Below are 19,704 nucleotides of genomic sequence, written 5' to 3'. Positions count from 1 at the left end.
CGACCCGATAACGCCTTTCATTTGAACTTTTAATCATTTGCCGCCCTATCAGTTTCGTCGTCTACCTCCGGCAGGAATAAGCTAATGCAGAACCGAAGGAAATGGAGGAATCCGAGAGCGCTAACCAAAGCTGGAGCTGGAGTAACAGTGAAGATGTCGCGCGGCGTTTCCATTCTTTATTTCCCGGAATTCAAATGAAAGGCGTTATCGGGTCGGGTCGCTAATCTGACAAGACATAAAGCGTTAATAATAAATTAAAAAACGCCTAACAGATGTCGCATTTCCATTGGCGACCGAACGGAGAGATGGCTTCGATCAACTGACCCAATAATTTGCCCTAATCCGGAGCGGTTAACGCAGTGAATCTGAGCTCCCATCAATTCCTCTCTCCTGCTTCGTTCCTCTCTGCCTCCTCTATGCGCTCAAACCCTTTCCATCTCCCTCTCGATCATTTTCTTTATAGGCTGTAGGCTGAGAGAAGCATATACGAGTTCACCAGAATGGATTTGCTTGCCACGGAGACACCGTCTCTCAGCCGGCGTCAGGGCTTTCGGTCCCTGAAGCTGATGAATATTTCCATGGACGAGCCCCTGGCGGAGGTGCCGGTGGGTGTAGACTATGGCGTCCTCGAGAACGGGTTATCTTATTACGTCCGATGCAATTCCAAACCCCGGATGCGGGCCGCACTCGCACTGGCCGTCAAGGTCGGGTGAGTCAATTTGTTTTTCTACCCCTTCATATTGTTTAGTTTTTCATTCTTTTATACATGGCATTATAAAGGTTTTCTCGCTGGTGAGTATCCTGTTCCGCTAATGTGCTGGTTCGAATTGATTGTTAGTGTGCTCAGCTGTTGGTGGGATAACAGTGCAACTTATTATGGAGACGGCTTGTCTTTTTATTTATTTCTACTTATTGCTGGATGGAGGGGATCGAGCTAACGTGCTCCTTTCATTTGTTCCTTCTGTGGCATGTATTTTCAGGGTTTGATGGTGAATTCTGGATCGTTCAGATAGCAATAGCTTTGATGCATAGGATCAGTTGTTGATGAGTTTCTGTTTAATCTGGCTACTTTACTTGCTGTGCTTTAGTTTTCGTACTAAACTGAGGATGGCTGCTGTTTTCTTGGCTGTTGCACGCTCGTTAAATATCTATGGTGTACGGTGGGATCTTCCATGCGTATTAAGTATAGATGATGTAGAGTAGAAATGGCGGTGGGAAATTTGACACAATTATTCTTGCATCATAATGACTCGGGTACTAAATTTGGCGTAGCTTGGACGTAGATGAGGGCAACAGGCAACTTGCTGGAATTTTGTTTTACTTGATGATGATAGATATACAATTGACTTAGGTTTGGAGTTTTGACATGGTCTAAGGGTTAGATTTTGTGATGTTTTAGGGTTAGGTTTTGAGATGATTTAGAAGATGGGACTTGGGCAGGAAACTTGAATAGTTGGCTTTTGACTAAATCTGGAGCATAGATTGTTAGAATCAATTAAAATGTTCAATACCAAAGTCATAGAGAATTGAGTGATGAACACATAATAAATAAAGTCATGCAATTCTAACAAGGAATGAGAGGGATATGTCCAACTTATTGTGGGGACCTAAAGGGTTCTAGATTTTGGGTTTTTATGATAGGTTTTCTTCATGATAAGAGTGGGAAGGGCGATGATTGGTAGGCGGGAGAGTAATCTGGGTGGGGTATTGAGGGAGCTAAACAAGAATATGGGAGAGAAGTAATTGATAAAAGTATAAAACACAATCAGAAACCATGCAACATGTAGTACTTAAATCGATCTTGCATTTAAGAGCCTTTTTTAGGTATCCAAAGGCCCTTTAAACCATAATTACATGTCATAACTTTTCAACTAAATTGAAATAAAAAATAATTCAAAATTCAATTTGATCTTATTAAAATAATAGAAAATTCCATTTTTTTTTAAAAATCTAAATTAAATAAAGTCTCATTATTTTTACAATCAACGTGATTAAACCATGACATGAAAAGGCATGAGATGTGCTAATTTTGGCTTCAAGTGCAATAGTGATGTTGATGTGATGATTTTTGTGGAATAGATGGGTGCAACCCACCAATTCTCTTGGGTATACAAAATTCATGGAGAATACTAATAATGACACTTTTCCAGGAGATCAGGAGCAACTCGTTGGAGTTCTTCATGCATTAACTAAGAATATTTTGATGGCGGATGATCCTGGTATCAATTAAATATTTTGTTGGCTTAAAGGGCGTATTGTGAGTTGTGACTTTATCTATTGTTCTCTACTTAGTGTTTGATAGTACTAGAATTGATGGTAGCACATTATTAGGTGATGCAGTAACTCATTAAAAGATACACTTGTAGGAAACGTAGGAATTTTGAACTTGCCTTGATAAGGTAAAATTTATTTCACATTGAAAGTGGAACTTGTATTCATGTATGGAAGCAAATCAATATCATATGCATTTGACCCAACTATGCCAATGATATGTATGACTAGAGGCTCGATTATATAATGTTTTATGCGAAAAGAATTTAGGATGAATACACACTAAAATATAATTTATTTTCATATTTTGCCTATAAAATTTAATATAAGATTTATAACTTTCATCATTCAAGAAAATTTGCTTTCTTATATCAACACATAATTTTTACATGTAAGCGGTGACTAGTGCAACAGAACCAAAAAATGATGCATGCATGAAGATGCTAATAGACCTTATGTATGTCTTGTCCACATTATGAATGCATTAGTCATATCTGATCTTACGTTTAGAATAAAACACTTACACAATTTTCCATCATGTGTAACACATTTAGGGCATGTGTCAAAGGTGCGTATTATCTAAATATGTTGACATGACACATGGATTTTCAAAGAGTATGTGCTTTATAATACATAATCATTTTATATGCATCAATATTCTCTTAATCCTATATCCTTATCTTTAAAATCTTCAATTCTAGTAGCTTCAAGATCAAATCGATATAATAACTTTTTTTTAGATGACTTGGTTCTTGTTAGAGTTATAATTTTTGTTTGGATGTTTATCAGTGCTAATTTATCAAGGAACTCAATGATAGGTTAGTGACTATATGAAGGTGCTGTCTTTGAAACAATAGAAAATTATATAATATTTCATAGCACAATGTTTTCAATATCTTATAATATTTATAATTATTTTCACGGTTTTAAATTACGCAATTGGGTATTGAGGCGTTTTCCGTCTGTGAATCGAGGTGTAAGCCTCAAAATCAAAAGATTAGCTAAAGAGAAAGGAAGGCTAAAAGTGATTTTTTGTATAATAAACAAGTAGTATGTTAAAAGATGCTATATTAACTTGTCATTGAACTATGAAGTAACAAATTGACATGTAAATGAAACAAAAAATTACACAAGATGTAAAGTGACAATTGATAAATTGCATTAAATAGAGTTAAAATTTGAGTATGATAATAACAAAAATGCAAAATAATATAAAATATAGTAATCGAATAAAAGTTTTATGTAAAATCAAATTATGAAATTCAACTCCAAACTCTTTTCCCAGTTCCCTACTCATCAATATTTCATCTCTAAAGAAAACATAATAGTATGATAACTCAGAAGTCATCTTCATTATCATCACTAAGGGGTCTTCATTTGAGTCTTCGTTGTAACGAATTATTGTCTTCCTTGCCTCATCACTTGTGGAGTCCAATATCTCCCAATATGCTTCTTCATCTATTTCAGCCATCTTCCTCTTCCCTAAATATTATTCATCAACATAAATATGAGAATAATACTCTAAAGCAAATAAGCTTTAACAAAATAAATTTTTTAATATACATTTTCTTTTTAGTTCTTTCTATGATTACGTTGTAGTGGATGCAGATGCTCTGTTTCTATTACCATTAAAGAAATTAACATTTAAATCTTTTTCTCGTAATTCAAATGATATTATCTCCACTTTATAATCTACAAACCACTCTTCATATGATGCCATGTCCTTATAAATCAAAGGGTTTTCGTTATCATTCAACCCTTTCTTCTTCAAGTTCATGTTTTTAAGTCTCTTATTATACATGATGTATCTTAAAAAATTCATCCTTAAGGTTGTCAGAAGATTTTTCTTCTTTGTGTGTACTTTATTGTAGTGCTCCTATTACATTCACATCCAAATGAAGAGCGCGTTAATCCTAAAACATTCTCATCAAAATGCTGTTGTTCTGGAGTGCCGTCGCCAAATTGAATCCACCACTCAATTAAGGTTTACATAAATGAGTATTGTAAGTAGAATATCTTTCAAATAAATGAGTATATAGTACATTAAAGCAACAAATCAAATTACCTAGAGATTTCTTTAAACAGTGTCATTCGCCTGCTACAATCCAAAAAAAAAACCTCTTTATTCTTGAAAGGTTTCAATTATACGTCAGCATTGTTCTTTCAAATGAATCAACTTTAAGCCTGTCCATGTAATGACCTAGTTAGGAAAGTAGAGGTATTAGATTTGACTTATGTTAAGAAAGGTAGAGACTGACCTAAAAAGACTTGGTTAGAAAATATTAGGAATGACCTTTCTTTATTAGATTTAAACAAAAATTTGACTTTTAATAAGACACAATGGAGAAAAAATATTCATGTAGCTGACCCCACATAGTGGGATAAAGGCTTGATGTTGTTGTGTATTCATGGACCTATTTTCTATATACTGATATTGAGGATTCATATAATAACCTGATGCATGTAAATGTCGATGAAGCTGTAGCTCTCATCTCTCATCAATGATATTCTAAATTTCTCTACTGCTGCTCTCTTCTCCTCTTAACTAGTGGGCAATCATCTCATTCATTTCATCAATAACATTATATATGAAACCCACAAACTTCTTCTCAGCATCCACCATCCTTAGAACCTGCGCCAGTGGCCTAATAATTGCTCTGTTTAAAATTGCACAACTTGAGGCCTGCCTCAGCGCAATTTCCGCTCGAAACGAGTCGTGGTTGATGCCTCTAGCAGCTTTCGTGAGGCGTATGCCTTGAATTTCTTGAGCTGCGCCTCAAGGCGTGCCTCGCCTCATTTATGTGAGGCATTTGCCTCAATATAACGAGTAAAAAAAAATTAAAGCTTAAACCTAAGCGTTAAACTTCGATTCACCCGTCGTGATGTTCGACTTCGTCTACTGCTTGTAAGATAGAGCTTCAAACAATTCACTAAAAAGTTCTTCACCTTCATCGATGACGTTCCCTGTTTGATTGGTTTGACGATGTTCCTGTTGGATCGGAAGTCACATAAGGTTTGATGATGCCCTTTCTGTTGGATCACAAGTGAGGACCATTCAACGTTGTTCTTCCTGTTGGATTTTAAGTAAACATATGCTCAGTACGGTAGTAACCATATTTCTCCTCTTTCATGTACTCCTTCGCATCCTCTACTCACTGAGTGCAGTTCGACCACGCTTCTGCTTCGTCAAAGGTGAGTGATTTTTTTTTTCTCTTGCTTAATTATACTATAATTACTATCTCTCTTGATGTCAAGTCACGAATCAAATCTAAACCTAGATATTAGTTTCAGAATGTTCAGTGATCTCATAAGACAACAACAGTTTTTCAAATTTATTCATGCATTTAATAACTTTGTTTCCTTATTTTCAAGAATTAAATTCAAGTAATTTAGCATGATATGATGAAGCAGATATTTGTCTTTTAAAAATTCTTTCATTTCGACCCAAATTATTATAGATTTCATTCCTACTCTCTTTGTCTCTTCATACTCATTTAATATTACTTGAATAATTTATTGTTGCAAACCTTACTTGACATTCCTCTGACATATTCAATCATTTAAAGAAATTATATACGGCAAGCAAGCAGCCAATGAAAGTTTTAGGATCAATTTTTACCATCATAACTAGGCATTCAATTTTAATTTTACTAGTTATGCCATATCTACGTTAAAATCTCAACGTCTATGATTTCAATAAAGATCAATGTTGAAAAACCTAAATTGTCTATTAATGTGATTTCTATATCTCCAACCAAATTCAACATTCAAGTAAACTAGTTCATCATTGTGATCAAATCTACTTTAAGTTCAAGTGCTTGAAGTTGATTAGAGTTTCAATTATTAATCATTAATTTTATGAGATAAATGTCTCCACAGATTTGATTTTTGTTTATTCAATAATTCAATCAATTGATTTTACAAACTGGTTAAAAGTTCACTTTCACAACAATGTACTTATAATCTGCGATGAACCATTGTATCTTCTTCTAATATTTACCATCTGTAACTGGCCCAAATGACTAGCACAGACCAATCTAAGTAGGCTGAGGTTTTATTGCATTTGGTAAATTCTTTCATACAATTTAATTGCATTGTCTAACATACAGCTTTACAATATTGTTTGAATTCAGAATTTGAAGATTTTGGGAAAACGTTCAAATTTTTGTTTGGAGATCTCAAACAGATTTTTAAAGATTTTATTTGAAAATTTATTATTGGTTTATTGTGCTGGGGATAAATAGTAGAATGGATGATCTAGACTTCTTTATTGATGCATATTGCTAGTTGGAGCATGTACAACCAAGTGTATACAAAGAGAAGAAATTGTTTGACAACTTTAAGGATGAATTCCTTAGTATAGCACATACAACTAAGTACATACAAAGAGGAGAAATCATTTGACAACTTTGAGGATGAATTACTTAGCGTACATTATGTACAATAAGAGATTTAAAGACAAGAACTTGAAGAAGAAAGGGTTGAAGGATGATGAAGATCCTTTGATTTGTTAGGATATGACATTAGATGACGAGTGATTTGTAGATGATGAAGCAGATGTAACACCATCTGAATTATGAGAGAGGATTTGAATGTTGATTTCTTTGATATTGATAGAAATAGAGTATCTACATCCACTACAACCCAAGCACAAAAAGAACAAACCAAAAAAGTATTTAAAAAAATAGTTTTGTTAGAGCTTATTTATCTTAAAGTTGATTAGAGTTTCAATTATTAATCATTATTTTTATGAGATAAATGTCTCTACAGATTTGATTTTTGTTTATTCAATAATTCAATCAATTGATTTTACAAAGTGGTTATAAGTTCACTTTCACGACATTGTAGTTAAAATCTGCGATGAACCATTGTGTCTTCTTCTAATATTTACCATCTGAACTGGCCCAAATGACTAGCACAGACCAATTTAAGTAGGCTGAGGTTTTATTGCATTGGGTAAATTCTTTCATACAATTTAATAGCCTTGTCTTAACATACAGCTTTACAATATTGTTTGAATTCAGAATTTGAAGATTTTGGGAAAACGTTCAAATTTTTGTTTGGAGATCTCAAACAGATTTTTAAAGATTTTATTTGAAAATTTATTATTGGTTTATTGTGCTCGGGATAAATAGTAGAATGGATGATCTAGACTTCTTTATTGATGCATATTGTTAGTTGGAGCATGTACAACCAACTATATACAAAGAGAAGAAATTGTTTGACAACTTTCAGGATGAATTCCTTAGTATAGCACATACAACTAAGTACGTACAAAGAGGAGCAATCATTTGACAACTTTGAGGATGAATTACTTAGCGTACATTATGTACAATAAGAGACTTAAAGACAAAAACTTGATGAAGAAAGGGTTGAAGGATGACGAAGATCCTTTGATTTGTTAGGATATGACATTAGATGACGAGTGATTTGTAGATGATGAAACAGATGTAATGCCATCTGATTTATGAGAGAAGATTTGAATGTTGATTTCTTTGATATTGATAGAAATAGAGCATCTACATCCACTACAACCCAAGCACAAAAAGAACAAACCAAAAAAAGTATTTTAAAAAAATAGTTTTGTTAGAGCTTATTTATCTTAAAGTATTACACATCTTTATATTGATGAAAAATATTTAGAGAAGAGGAAGGGAGAGAGAAGTTCATTATGATGATGATTCAAATAAAGATCCCCTCGGTGATGATAGCGCTGATGACTTTTGAGTTATTATGTCATTTCTTTTTCTTTTTTTGAATTAAATGTTAATGAACATGATATTGGGATAGCTAGAATTTTGAGTTGAACTATATAATATGTCATTTTGTTGTTATGATATTTGGATTTCAATTCAATTTCACACAGTTTATTATTTGTCATTTTATATCTTGTGCATTTCTTTCATATATTGCCATTTTATATCTTGTGTATTTTTGTGTTTTATATATATGACAATTTATTTCTTATGTCAACTTTTAATATATTATTAGGTTATTATACAAAAAAATTCTTATTTTGACTTTATGTAATTTTCTAATTTTGAGGCTTACACCTCAAAACGTCATGAGGCTTACGCCTCGCCTCACAAATGAAAAATACCTCAATACCCAGCTATGCAATTTTAAACATTTGAGTAGTTTTAATAACATACATTACACTGTCAAAATATGTCATTTAAAATAATCTTTCTCACTTCTTTTCCCTCAGATTTTTTTGCCCAAACACAACTCAACCACTTTGTTTAGGTGAACATAGCTTCCAAAGGCTAACTTGCATCCAACATGCTCTGCAAAGTTAAATAGGCAGTGCTAAATTTTGTTGCTGCAGGATTATGTATTTCTTTTTTTGAAAAATTTCTCATTAGTGTCAAAACTCAAGAATGACTATATATAAATTTACTTATTTTTTTTGTTTTTGTCAATGTATTCTTATGTTGTGGCAATTCTCTAAGTTTCTCAAGAATTATGTCAATACAATGTGTAACACAAGGAGTCTAGTACAAATATTTTATCTTCTCCAAAAGTTTTGCTCCCGCAGCTTTATAAGCATTAACATTATCTATTACCACATGAATTACCAAGTTCTCCCTAATCTCAATAACATCATCAAACATTAAAAAAAAAACTCATCTTTTATTTGATTAGATGCATCAATGGACTTAAAAAATAATATACCATAAGGGTTATTGATCAATATATTTATCAAGCTTTTTCTCTTTACATCTGACCTTCCATCAAACGTGATAGTAACCCATATCTGATGCCAAGCCATCTTATTTTTCTTAATATTTCTCTCAGTGTTTATCAACTCGATGGATACAATGGAGAAAAAGGATTCATGTAGTCGACCCGACATAGTGGGATAAAGGCTGATGTTGTTGTTGTTGTTATCAACTCTTCCTTCAAAATTCATCCTCTTAAGTCATTTATCGATGGAGGTTTCAACTCTTGCCTATACACTCCAATTGAACATATCCCCTTGTAGTAAGAAGGGAAGGTTGCAACCTATGTTTAAAATTGCATAATTGGGTATTGAGACATTTTTTGTTCATGAGGCGAGGTGTAAGCCTCAAGGCGTTTTGAGGCGTAAGCCTCAAAATAAAAAAATTGCGCAAAGTGATAATAACTGTCAAGAGTGATTTTTTATATAATACCTAAATAAGATGTTAAGGGCATAAAATAAAGGGATATAAAATAAAAAATAAAGTAAAACAATTTTCTAGGATTAAATTGGGGCATTTAAAGAATATTAACAAAAATAATTGTGCGAATTATAGAGGTATTAAGTTAATGTGTCATACTTTAAAACTATGGGAGCGAGTTTTGGAGCATAGGTTGCGGCGTGATACTAATGTTTCTCAAAATCAATTTGGATTTATGCCGGGTAGGTCGACTATGGAAGCCATACATTTATTAAGAGGTTTGATGGAGAAATATAGAGAAAATAAGGATGATCTACATATGATATTTATTGATTTAGAAAAAGCATATGATAAAGTTCCAAGAGAAGTGCTATGGAGAGTTCTTGAAACGAAAGGAGTTAATAATGCTTATATTCAAATCATTAAAGATATGTATGCAGGAGCTATTACTTGTGTTCAAACACAAGGTGGATTGACCAAGTATTTCCCTATTTCGGTTGGGTTACATCAAGGATCAGCCTTAAGCCCATATCTTTTTGCTTTAGTCTTGGATGTTCTCACTAGACATTTGCAAGATGATGTACCTTGGTGTATGCTTTTTGCTGATGATATTCTTCTTGTTGATAAGACTAGAGAGGGAGTTGAAGGTAAACTTGAATTATGGAGGTCAACTTTAGAGTCTAAAGGTTTTCGCTTGAGTAGATCTAAAACGGAATATATGGAGTGTAATTTTAGTAGTAATAGACCTAGTGAGGGGATTGTGACTTTGGGTGATCAAGTCATTAATAAGAGTACACATTTTAGATATCTTGGATCAATTGTTCAAAGTGATGGTGAAATAGATGGGGATATTATCAGTAGAATTCAAGTTGGATGGTTGAAGTGGAGGAATGCATCAGGCTTGTTGTGTGATAAAAAAGTCTGTCCAAACTTAAGGGAAAATTCTATAAGATGGTAGTGAGGCCTGCAATGCTTTATGGTGCCGAATGTTGGCCTTTAAAAGAGAAGCATAATACTAAGTTAAGTTTGACAGAGATGAAAATGCTCAGGTGGTTGAGTGGCTTTACCCTTAGAGATAGGATACGAAATGAGCATATACGTGAAAAGGTTGGAGTAGCTCCTGTAGAAGATAAGATTAAAGAAAGTCGCCTTAGATGGTTTTGGTCACATAAAACGGCGGCCTTGCGATGACCAGGTTAGGAGAGTAGAGGTATTAGATTTAACTTATGTTAAGAATGGTAGGGGTAGACCTAAAAAGTCTTGGTTAGAAAATATTAGGAATGACCTTTCTTTATTAGATTTAAACGAGAATTTGACTTTTAATAGGACACAATGGAAAAAAGGATTCATGTAGCCGACCCCACGTAGTGGGATAAAGGCTTGATGTTGTTGTTGTACCTAAATAAGATGTTAAATAATGACATATTAACTTCCTATTGAATTGTGAATTAATAAATTAACATACATATGAAACAAGAAATTGCACAAGATATAAAGTGACAAATGATAAATTACGTGAAATATAATTAAAATCCAAATATTATAAGAACAAAATAATATTAAATATAGAAATTATATAAAACTATCATATAACATCAAGTTCAACTCCAAATTTATTCTTTCTCAATTCTCTACTTATTTACATTTAATTCCTAATAAAAGTTGAAATAATTGACAACAACTTAGGAATCATCTGCATTGTCATCATTGTGGTGACATTTATCTAAGTTGTCGTCACAACAAATTAGTATATCCCCTTCCTTATTCAGTAGAGTCGAATTCCTCCCAATATGCTTCTTTTTAATTTATTTCAATCATGTTCATCTTTTAGAAATATTTTCATCAACATAAATATGAGATTAATGCTCCAAAATTTTTAGGGTGGTGGTATCTTTCAAGTGATTATCGGAGACTACTACGATGGTGTTGGTTGTGCCGAAGGCCGCGGGTTGGAGGTAGAGGCAAGCAATCAAGAGGAAGTTGTTGCACTCGAATGTGCATGAAGACATGATTTATTTCAGTTTTAATAAAAAATATATACAAATAGGGTGAGGCGTAAGCCTCACGCTAGCGAGGCGAGGCGTGCCTCAAGGCGGGCCTCAGCCAAGCTGAGGCGCAAGCCTCATAAAAAAGCTAGAGGCGTAAGCCTCAAGGCGTTTTTCACTAGAATTGCGTTGAGGCGGGCCTCAAGGTGAGCCTCATATTGCGCAATTTTAAACAATGGTTGCAACGTTAAATGAGAAATCGTTCTTATAAAAAATCAGCCTATATCAATGCATACACGTATTCATGCCTCCCTAACATTCTTTGGGGTCAGTTTCTGTGTTGTAGAAGGCTTGTTTTCTTATCTATTATCTACTGTGTTCGCCATGTACTAATCCATAAGACCCCCTGTTCTCCTAGAGGTTATTATTTATAATGAAGAAGATGAATCCCGACGACTGTGCTCGCACATATAGTACAAGCCAACATCTACTCTGTGATCAAGTTGTTTCTGTGCTAGGTGCTTTGACAAGATTGACTTATTAATATATGTTTTGATCTCTTCCCTTATGGTATCGGCTTTGACACATGATGCAATATCCTTGTGTGCTCTAGATAGGTGCTCATTCATCTTAGTCACTCTACCCTTCACAACTTTCTCACAATGATTACACTTTAAATACATATACTACTTGTTGCAACCTCCCACATCAAATTTGAGTGCTATTTTTTCACGTCGGATCCTTCCTATGACCCGACGTGATTTTATCCTTGCTTATGATCATCCTTTAGTTAAGTGTGGCAGAGATGAGGATGCTCAGGTGGATGAGTGGCTTTACCCTTAGAGATAGGATACGAAATGAGCATATACGTGAAAAGGTTGGAGTAGCTCCAGTAGAAGATAAGATTAGAGAGAGTCTCCTTAGATGGTTTGGTCACATAAAACGGCGGCCTTCCAATGACCTTGTTAGGAGAGTAGAGGTATTAGATTTGACTTGTGTTAAGAAAGGTATAGGCAGACCTAAAAAGACCTGGTTAGAAAATATTATGAATGACCTTTCTTTATTAGATTTAAACGAGAATTTGACCTTTAATAGGACACAATGGAGAAAAAGGATTAATGTAGCCGACCCCACGTAGTGGGATAAAGGTTTGATGTTGTTGTTGTTGTTGTTCTGATCATCCTTTACAAAACCCTTCATTGACAAGTTGATAACAAAAAAATTGAAACTCATAAAAATTCATGCATGCATGCTTTGGAGATCATCACAAATGCAATGAACTTGATTCCAATATGCAAGGTTATTCTTAGCACATCTTTTCATTTAAAACCCACCAAAGCATAAATTACTTAAACACATAAATATAGATTTCAAAACTATTATCCTCCCATTGTCCTGAAACACATAAATATTAGATCTCTTAAGTTAGCCAAATCTAAATCATAAAATGGTCTACCCAAAATGATATGTGCAACATAAAACCCACGAAAGCATAACTTAAATACTCATCTACATTATATTAACCAAATAAGAAAATTTATATGACTATTTGATTAAAAATCTTTGAAGATTTTTTATGGCATTCAATTAAATCTTGTTAGGGTGCAATTAAATTTTGACTATATTTTTGAAATTCAATTCAATAAACCTTCTAGGAATCCTAACATCTAGATAGCATCCTATCACATATGTGGTGGAGGTGGTACAATATTTTTTAGGATATAACATTATGTTAGTTGAAGGTATTATTCATCTTCATTATTATAATATTAATTAACCATTTAAATTACTAGCAATCTAATAAAAGAAAACCTCCACAAAACTAACTGTAAGAAATAAACCAGTCTCACCTTTACTTTGATTGAATCTTTAAATTTTATTGTAGCAATTATGATAATAATATATCCTATAATTAGCATCATGTCCAATAATCAAACCCTTAACATGTTATTTTTTGTGGTTGACGATCATGTTCAATAATCAAACCCTTAACATATTAATCAAACTTCCTTTTCCTCCTCTCTATATCGTCATCTCGTCCCTACTTATTGAAATGGAGGTAATCTATATCTCAAAACTAGCCTAAATCAAGGATTGAGAAGGTGATGAAGAAGAATTCCAAGGAAGAAAGTTCATCGGAACTTTTAGCTAGAGATGTAATGTAGAAGATAGAAAATGTGATTTGTAACATAAACACTAGTAGGCAAACATGTACTATGTGTAAAGATAAAAAGAATTAATTTGATAATGTTGTATTTTCTTAAGAGTTAGCAAGAAAAAAGTGGTATAAAAAAAAATTTTAAAACACATCGGAGAGCTCATTTAATTGTTAGTGAATGAAAAGTATTTTAAAATATTGAATACCTGCACATCAAGCTAGCTCGTGAAGCAGTTGAAGTTCTTAGAGACTCGTTTAGAACTCTACCTCACGTGAAGCAGCCAAAGTCAAACAACAACGATGGATAAAGTAACATTTTTAAAGTTGAAATATGCGTAACGAAAAATCAACACTTTGGTCATCTTGTCCAAGGTCTCAAATTATTAAATCAATTGCTCAAAATTATTAAATCAATTGCTCAAAATATTTAGTTTGTAGATATTTTTGATTAAATATGTTTTTCATTTTACATTCGGCATCACTTTCAACTTTCTTCTAAAGTTTTCTAGCAGATCCTACAAAATTTAATTTAGCAATTCTGGCTCTAGTTCACACATTTTATGGCAATTGAATAAGTTTTTTGAAGTAATTTAGCCAATTAAAAAATTCAATATAGTTTCTTGTTCCATCAAATACTGAAATATTTTACTTAACATGATATCATTTATTAGAGTATTCATTGTAGTATTGCTGTGAATCTTGATGATTTTTATAGCTTTTATGATTTTAATAATCATTTTCAATGTTAGATTTTTTGTTTAATCCATTGTATGGATGATTTAAGAATTTTAGGTCATACCTTATTTCATCAATATTATTTTCAATACTTATTTGATTATCTTCAAATTTCTTTTGTGGCATCCATGAATGTGGTAAATATTATGTGAAAGACAACAATCAAGCACATATAATGAATATGCTGACTGATAATCAATGATGTTCATCCATATAGTATGGATGTATAACCAATATTCATTGCAAAATTATTGTTGATTAAAGAAACTTATCACCACTCAAATTTCTATTTTAAAAGGGCTACTCCCGATTGATTTTAGAAAAATAATATTGATTATTATTAGAGCTGTAGAAGAACCGAGCATTCGATGAGCTGCTTGTGGCTCGGCTCGATAAGAGCTCGTTTATGTTTGTTTGATTAGCTAAACGAACGATCTTAAACACTTTTGATAAGTACTCGATACCTTAATAAACGAGTTTGAACAGTGTGTCATTCAACTCATTTATGTTCGTGAATAAACTTGTTAAGAAGCTTGATTACGGTTCGTATTCAGCTCGAATTGTTTTGAAATAAATAAATAATTTTAAAATAAATTTTATTAAATTAAATGGAAACGAAAAAAGAAGAAGAAAATGAAAACAAAAAAAAATCCCGCTCCGCTCCCTCTATCTGTTCTCGAAAAAAAAAATAAAAAAAATAAAAAAGAATCCCGCTCTTTGCTGTTTGAGATTTTAGTCCCACATCGTAGGCTGCCTGGATTTTGGTCTATATTAGAAAGAAAATGGGAAGAGAGATTTCGAACTTTGAAAGTGGGATTCGCCTACTGTTCGCGCCTTCTGTTTTGTTTAAATGAGCCGGTTAACGAGTGGCTCAATAAGCCTAAAACTAATCGAGCTCGAACTTGAATACGAACTGAGCTCGAGCATGGGTTATCTAAACGAGCTCGATCTCGAACAAAGACTAAAAAAGCTCGTTTCTTATTGAGCCTATAATACTCAAAATACTCAAAATAAATCTAAGCAAAATATTAAAAAAAAAATCTAAGCAAAATATTTGTATAGCTATTAAATTAATAACTGTTTATTAATAAAGTAATAGTTAATGCCATACTAAGCCATACTAAGTATTAGTTCAATTAATAGTTAATTCATTTTAGTTTATTTCCAGAAAATCCCACTAAGGCTTACATGCGTTGGCGGATGAATTCTTACTCCATCCAACGGCTAGCAATACAGGAAGGTGGCTTAGTGGATGTACTTGTATAGTGTAATAAGGTAGCAGTGGAATCTGATTGGAATTTCTTGTATAATATATTAGTATAAGGAAATCAGTTAAAACCTTAAGCCTTTTCCTCACATCCGTCTCTAGGGGTCAGCCGCTGGTTGCGTGCTTGGGTGATGGAGGAAGGGTTGCTGCTGGCCGAAAGTAGGAAATTTTGAGCAGAGAGGGAGCAAGTATTGCTGGACAGAACTCATGCAGGCTGCTGTGCGGGAGAATTTCAGCAACCCAAGGTAAGGGAGATTAGGTAGATGCTATATATATTGGCTGAATTCATTACTGCTACTGGAATTTAGTGTTATTTGGTAAAATCTGCAATGAGCATGTTGATGTTTGTTGAAATTCAAGTATATGAAAGAGTTGGTAGTTGCTGAATTCAAAATTTGGTGAGTAATATCTTAAATTTGTGTTGTGTTATAGTTTGCTGCTGCTTAAATTAAGCTGCTGTTGCTGAAATTACAGCCTAAGGTTGCTGTAGAGGCTGTTGTTTACTGAATTACAGTATAGGGTTGCTGTGGAGATTGTTGTAGATGTTGTGATTGCTGAAATCAGTAAAGAAAAAGAGGAAGACAGTTGAAATTAGGGAAGGAAAGGAAGAGAAGTGAAAAAAGAGCTTTATGAGAGAAAAATAATGTTGAATTGAATGAAAAATGGTGTGTCACGATCCGGCCCGGTAAGCTCGATTTAATGAGGCGGGAACTGACGTTCGTACGGTAGTTACAAAAACTTTCATTTAACATTTCAACATCAATTTGCTCAAATATTCATACAACTTCAAAATCTAAAAGAGCCACTAAACATCCATTTCAACCATCTCTATTACATCCAAAATAATCTCTCATAAACATAAAACAAAACTATTACAGTAGTCCACAATACATAAACTAACACATGACATAACATAACCTTAAGAACCTGTCTCATTGCACTGCTCTACCATGATACGTAACAAGTCTATCAACCATTAGTTTCTAGCAGATTCTCCTGAAATATATTCCCACAAACAGGGATGAGCTAACGCTCAGCAGGTAATAAATATTTCTAGTAAATTCATAAAGCAAGAAAAAGAAAACATTATGCATATAACTTTCATATGGCAGCGTTGAAATCATTTTCAGAAGAATTATTATAAAAGTCATAATTTTACATTGGGTAATGCACATTCTGTATGATATCATAAATGCTCATTTTTCTTTAATCTTTTATATATACCCATAACTTTTCATTTATCATAATTTCTCCTTTAAAATCTTTTATGCATAAAATACTTATTCATAATTTTATACAACCGTCATGGAAGTACCACAAATTTCTATACTGATCATGTACACTTGTAAATTTGGCCATTCATTTCATTTGTTTACTCCGAAGAGTCCTTTACCATTTGCTTTGGAGATCCCTTAATCATTTGCTCCGTAGAGCCCTTTATCATTTGATACTCTGTATCATCATACACTTTCAATCATTCAATGTTTATCGTAGGAATATTAAATCATTCATGCAATCATATGAGTTTGTCTAATGTTGTTTCATGCTCATTCTACTGTATTGTTTTCAAGAAGTTTTACATGTTGACATTTAAATAAATCTAAAAGGGAAAACATGCCACATTAAATATCATCATTTGCTGCAGTATAAATGTGAATAAATAACATGTTAAATTTCACTAAAAATATATAAAGCATATGCATTTTTAACATTTAAAGAGAAGACTTATGAAATTAAAAAAATATGAACACCTACCTCAAAAAACAAAGTAAACCTTCTACGACGTCGCTTGTGGCATTCCTTTATAACCAACACCTAAAATTAATTGTAAATGCAAAATATTAATACTAACTCCTTAATCATGATACCTTCTACATTTTCGTTAAAAAAATAATTAAATTTAAATTTTTTATTTTCGGATTTAATAAATTCTTAATTTTTAAACATCCATAATTTGTCTAAATCCATCATTTATCCAATTTGAACCCTTACCAATTCCTAATTTAAATTAAAATAAATTTAGTTTTTGGATTTACTAAAAAAAAAACATATTTTTGGAAATTATAATTTCATTATATTTTCATGATAAAACATCCCCATTTTCTAATCAATATTTAGAGAATATCTATTTTATCTATTTTCGGATTATTTTTATTCAAAATTAGGAAAAATAAAATTTTCCTGCAAAACCTAAAATTTTCCTCATTAGAACATTCCTAAAGTCATTAGGAATGAGTTTTGTGAAAAACCTATTCAAAGAAATTCAAATTTGAAAAACCCTAAATTTCCAAATTCTCTAAAAATTGGGGAAAATTTCATTTCTAGGGTTAGAATCATTCTTCCTACAATACCTATTAATCCCTTTTTAAAATTCTAGGTTTTGGAGAAACCTAAAAAATTTCTCCTAGAAAAATCATTGCAAAAAAGAGGATTTTTAGGTTTAGAAACTTGCCCCTCTCTTCCTTAAACTCTTCTCTTCGTTTTCCTCCAAAACCTCGCTGGAAACCGCCGCCATGACGCCCAAGGAGCCTTGCCCGCCGCCGCCCTTTTTTCCTTCCTTGCATTCGGCCAAATGAAGCAATCGCGAAAATGAAAGGGGATCGAAGGCTTTCGGTCCCTTTTAGGACATTTGGGTGGTTGGGGAGCCCAATGACACATAGACATCCTCTTCATGCATTTGTTCTATGTAAGCTAGGAGGGCTATTTAGTAATTTTCCTTTAAATGAGCTTCATTGATTTTTAATTCCAAATCCATGTGAAATTTTCTATAAGTCCTTTATATCGATTTGATCGAAATTTAATGTATAATTTTATAAAAATAAATTTCGTCAAAATCCAACAACTTTAAAAATTTGACTATTTTCGTCGCAGTGCATCAAAATGCTTGATATTTTTTGGGTTTTACATGGTGCAAATGAGATAATTTGAAATATATTCATAATCCCGTGTTATTGTATTTGAAAGTATGTATAAATAAAAAAATGCATGTTTAGGTTGTTTATAAAAGGAAAAGGATTCGGGGTATTTTGGGTGAACCAGTATACCCAACTGTTATGAAAAACGAGGTGAGATACTCAAACGATGCATAAAAAATAGTAATATTCCGCACATTTGCAAATTCATATTTGTTATATTTATGATAACATTATTTTAATTTATTCCACTTTGTTCCTATATGTAAATTGTTGAATTATTAAGTGTAACATCCCACAGTATCACTTAATAGTATTGTCAGGTGTCACTAGCATAACCTCCATTTCCTCATCATTAAATATTAACATACCTTCCTTAAGAATAGAATTTATAAAATTCTAATAACAGATCATTCACTGAATACATGGAAACTAAAATTCAAGTTAATCCAAATATAAACTTATAGAGCCATTATAGCAAATCAACTAATACAAGACTGAAATGTTTTCATACCTCCAAAAGAAGATTCACTAACAAATATAACTTTAACATGAAATGAAGAAACACTTGCATTTATTAACTTGCATCAATCTTCTCCTTTCCCTTTTCTGTAACAATAGCTAGTAAGAAAATACTGGTGAGCTGTGAGGCTCAATAAATTATGCAAATTAATTAACAATTAAAATACCATAATAAGAATAAATTAAAACATTGAAATTATTACTGAAAACATTATAAGTCATAATTAACATTACTCTTTACTTCTTTTTGAGTTTACACTGAATATAAATTTTTTGTAAAAGATTTGGCTACACTTTTATAACAATATTCAATGGAGCCCAGGTAAACCTGTCATTATCACCATTGCATTTCATAGAGGTCCTTTTTGGCTCTTTAGGGGTACCTTTTGCCCCACCTGCTATACATGTATCATATTTTCTGGGGTCCCTTTTGCTCAACTTACCATGTAGTTTCTTGTATGAGAACTTTTTTGTTCCAACTACATTGATAAAATATACATCAGATATAGTCAAACTTTAAATTTATTTAATATTCAACATTTCTTCCATAATCACAGATCGTATTTGTTTTATTATCTGCTTTAATAATCATTCATGTTATAACTTGTATAAAATTAATATGCATCAGTATTTCAAAGAAATTGACATCCTTCTAAAACATTCTCAAATAGAAAAACCTTTAGATGAGCGTACAAAATATTGTCTTGAACCC

At 32.6% G+C, this 19,704-nt stretch overlaps 1 protein-coding gene across 1 annotated transcript in view; it reads left to right on the top strand.

Annotated features, from left to right (window-relative positions):
- Positions 1-342: 342 nt before the first annotated feature.
- Positions 343-19,704, top strand: part of LOC110103204 (zinc protease PQQL-like) — a 116,716-nt gene continuing 97,354 nt past the window's right edge. The window contains exon 1 of the mRNA XM_020831813.2: positions 343-709. Coding sequence (XP_020687472.1) covers positions 501-709 — 209 coding nt within the window. The 5' untranslated portion in view covers positions 343-500. The remainder of the gene's footprint in view (positions 710-19,704) is intronic.

Source organism: Dendrobium catenatum, unplaced genomic scaffold (assembly GCF_001605985.2).
Source record: "Dendrobium catenatum unplaced genomic scaffold, ASM160598v2 fragScaff_scaffold_1074, whole genome shotgun sequence".
Lineage (NCBI taxonomy): Eukaryota > Viridiplantae > Streptophyta > Magnoliopsida > Asparagales > Orchidaceae > Dendrobium > Dendrobium catenatum.
This window is presented reverse-complemented; position numbering and strand designations above follow the sequence as displayed.